This window comes from Peromyscus leucopus, chromosome 4, assembly GCF_004664715.2.
Source record: "Peromyscus leucopus breed LL Stock chromosome 4, UCI_PerLeu_2.1, whole genome shotgun sequence".
Lineage (NCBI taxonomy): Eukaryota > Metazoa > Chordata > Mammalia > Rodentia > Cricetidae > Peromyscus > Peromyscus leucopus.
Genome location: NC_051066.1, coordinates 64,632,907 through 64,636,293, shown reverse-complemented (window position 1 = coordinate 64,636,293; position 3,387 = coordinate 64,632,907). Strand labels below are relative to the sequence as shown.

The window sequence follows — 3,387 nt, the reverse complement described above, 5'->3', positions numbered from 1 at the left end:
CAAGAACTGGAATATTTGTCTAGATGATCCACATGATGCAGCTGAGTTTACAAGTGAGTACATTACTTTTAGCATTATAAGGGGAATATCATGAATAACTTTTTTTTTATTTAGAGAATACTTTATTAGTTTTGTAATCAAACCAACGTAGATAAGACCTTACATATTTAATACAGTGTGTTACCCCTGTACAAATGGAAAAAAAATTAAGTTCAACATTTCTAGACCAATATGGCTGTTAATTTCTGTACAATGGCAACTCAACACGGTAAACAAGGATACCTTTTTCCAAAGTTGACAGCACAGCTAGTTTCCAAAAATTCAAATTATATATATATATGTATATATATTTATATTTATATAAAAAGACCAATAATAGCAGTATGTTATGCATCAATAGCAGCAACAGCTTTTCCTGGTTCTGCAGTCACTTGAACAAAATTGTAGAGACATTATGCAAAGCAGTCTGTCCCAGCCTTCTGTGGTCCTTTCTGGTACAGCTATCCACAACTTCCCAACTGTCCAGCACCAGGGACTTGCCAAAGCACAATCGGGTCTTGCCTTTCAGCAGACTTCAAATACTCAACCTATCCCTATACTGTATGAACATCAACTGGGGCAGGCATCAGGACTAGGAAGTTCTCAGCTGATTGATACACATCTTCTTCAGGTTACAGTACCTTTACCAGCATCTCAGCTCTCCTTGACTAATTTTGGATCTGCAGGACAGCCTCTGATTGCTTAGCCTCAGACACTTCAGCACCAGTTACAGCACACAACACCATAAGCACAGGCTCCAAGCTTGAGCTTCCCTGTACAAGTCAGCCAGCCTTTCAGAGGCTTAATCCCTGCTGGAGCACAGCATAGCATGATGGCAGCCACAGGAAAGATGTCTGAAATGGAACTAAAAGCCTTTGGGAGTGGCATTGATATCAAACCAGGGACACCTCCAATTGATGAGTAACATTTTATCATTGTCAAATTTGTTTCTCCTACTTGTCATTAGAAGTGAGTAAGTAATATGTTTAGGAACATGTTTTATACTTAATTTATATGAATATGAAACGATATTTTTGTAGAATTATATCTTTCCAAGAAAGATCAAATTGTATAAATATTTTGTAAGCAATCTCAGAACTCTAAAATATATTCAACAATTAATTTCTTCTCTTTAGCTATATAATTTTCATACAGGTGATTTGTTGATCATCTTATAATTCTCAATCATTTATCTTGTTACTTTTATTAAAAATCCTAACTCACACATGACAATGGAATAAGATGTGGTACCTTTATAGACAGAGGGAGAAGGTACAAAGACCACATCTACTCAGAAATACTCATTGTTTAATTAAAAATCTCATCCTTTACCTTGTTAATTTTCAGGAGAGGTCATCCAAGTTTAAACATCTTGTTTCCTTGAACTGTAAATTTTAGTTAAAAGTTTTTCACTTGTTACATATTTAACTAGGAGGCCAAGTCCTACCCAGGCTCAGTTTTGACTCTATTTAGTCATTATAGACAACAACATTATTTTTATAAGATTTTGACACACAGAAAATTGATGAATTCAAATGAAGTTTCAACAAGTTCTATATTAGCATCAAGTTAATAGCAGTTACTCTGTACAAAATTTTCTGTATTATGAACAGGAGATTACTTGATTCGAATTCTAGTATACCTTGTGCTTTGAAACTAAACGCAAAATGTTGTCATGGATTTCAAATACATTTTATCTCTTCTATTCATAGATGGAGCTTCAATTCATCACTGCAGATGACTCAGCCATACATTACTTGTTCAATGCAGATGGTAAACGTGATTAATAAATTGTAGTCTTTTGTTTATTATTTAGGTATGATTTCCCACTGACTTTCAATATTTTACTACAAGAAACATTTAGAGATTGACACAAGCTGAAAATTCAATATGGGTTTCTCTAACACAGATTGTTTTATCCCAAAATATTAAAATTATGATAATTATTTAAATTATTCAATTATTTCTATCTTAAATCTATGTGATATCTAGTGATACTTATCAAAAAACTTTCTGCTACTCTGTTCTGAATGGTAATAAAATTAAGAAAGATAATTTTACCTAAATATGCACCATATTTTTGATGCTTTATTGTAAATTTGTAAGAAATATTTTTCTTATAATTGCAGATTTCATATACTTTTCTTTAAAAGTCCTCAGGAGAATCATGCATAACCAGAGCTTTGTCAATGAGTTTATACTCGTGGGGCTTTCACAGAATCCCCAAATTGAGAAAATATCATTTGTAATATTTTTATTGGTCTATCTTGCAACCCTTGTGGGTAATGTGATGATTGTGGTGACCATTGTCTACAGCCCTGCACTGCTGGGCTGCCCTATGTACTTCTTCTTGGCATTCCTCTCCTTCCTCGATGCTTGTGTCTCTTCTGCTGTTACACCAAAGATGATTGTAGATTTGGTTTATGAGAGGAAGACCATCTCTTTTGAGTGTTGCATGACACAGCTCTTTGCTGTGCACTTTTTTGCTGCAGTGGAAGTCATCATTCTGGCAGCCATGGCCTATGACCGCTATGTGGCCATTTGCAAGCCCTTACACTACTCTTTCATCATGAACAGGAGGCTCTGTGGTATTCTGATGGGTGTAGCCTGGGCTGGAGGATTCTTACATTCTATCATACAAATTGCCTTCACTTTGCATTTGCCCTTCTGTGGACCCAATGTCATTGATCATTTCATATGTGACCTGTTCCCATTGCTGAAGCTTGCCTGCACTGACACACACATTTTTGTCATTTTGGTATTTGCCAACAGTGGATCTATCTGCATTATTATATTCTCCTTTTTGCTTGTTTCTTATGGTGTCATTTTGTTCTCTCTGAGAGGTCACAGCTCTGAAGGGCGACGTAAGGCTCTATCAACCTGTGGATCCCATATTACTGTTGTAGCTTTTTTCTTTATTCCTTGTATATTAATATATGCACGACCTACATCTCCATTCTCTTTTGAGAAAAATGTGTTTGTATTTACAGATGTCCTGACACCTTTGCTCAATCCTATGGTATATACTTTTAGGAATAAGGAAATGATAAATGCCATCAGGAAAATGAGGAGGAGGCTGATAGTGGTTTCTGATAAATAATAAAATACTGTACTTTCAAGACTGAGGAGATGGCTCAGTGGATAAAAGTAATTACTGTTTAATTATGAGGAGCTTTGTTTGGATCCTTAGCAGTCATGTCCAAAGTCAGGTATGGTAGATCATCTTTTACCCACTGTTACTGAATCATACAGGTCCCAGGAATGAACTGAACAACAGATCAAATCTCTGAATAACACACCTAGATCAAGCCTCAGTCATTGACCCTTTCTCAAGGATATGAGGTAGAG

The 3,387-nt window shown here is 35.5% G+C and overlaps 1 protein-coding gene across 1 annotated transcript; it reads left to right on the top strand.

Annotated features, from left to right (window-relative positions):
- Window positions 1–2,206: 2,206 nt before the first annotated feature.
- LOC114683688 (olfactory receptor 4C15-like) lies at window positions 2,207–3,139 on the top strand. The gene has a single exon (XM_028858002.1). The coding sequence runs from the start codon at window positions 2,207–2,209 to the stop codon at window positions 3,137–3,139; it is 933 nt and encodes a 310-aa protein (XP_028713835.1).
- The last annotated feature ends 248 nt before the right edge of the window (window positions 3,140–3,387 follow it).

Excerpts from the sequence above, each read along its gene's own strand:
- LOC114683688 (XM_028858002.1), top strand. The coding sequence starts at position 2,207 with ATGCATAACCAGAGCTTTGTCAATGAGTTTATACTCGTGGGGCTTTCA.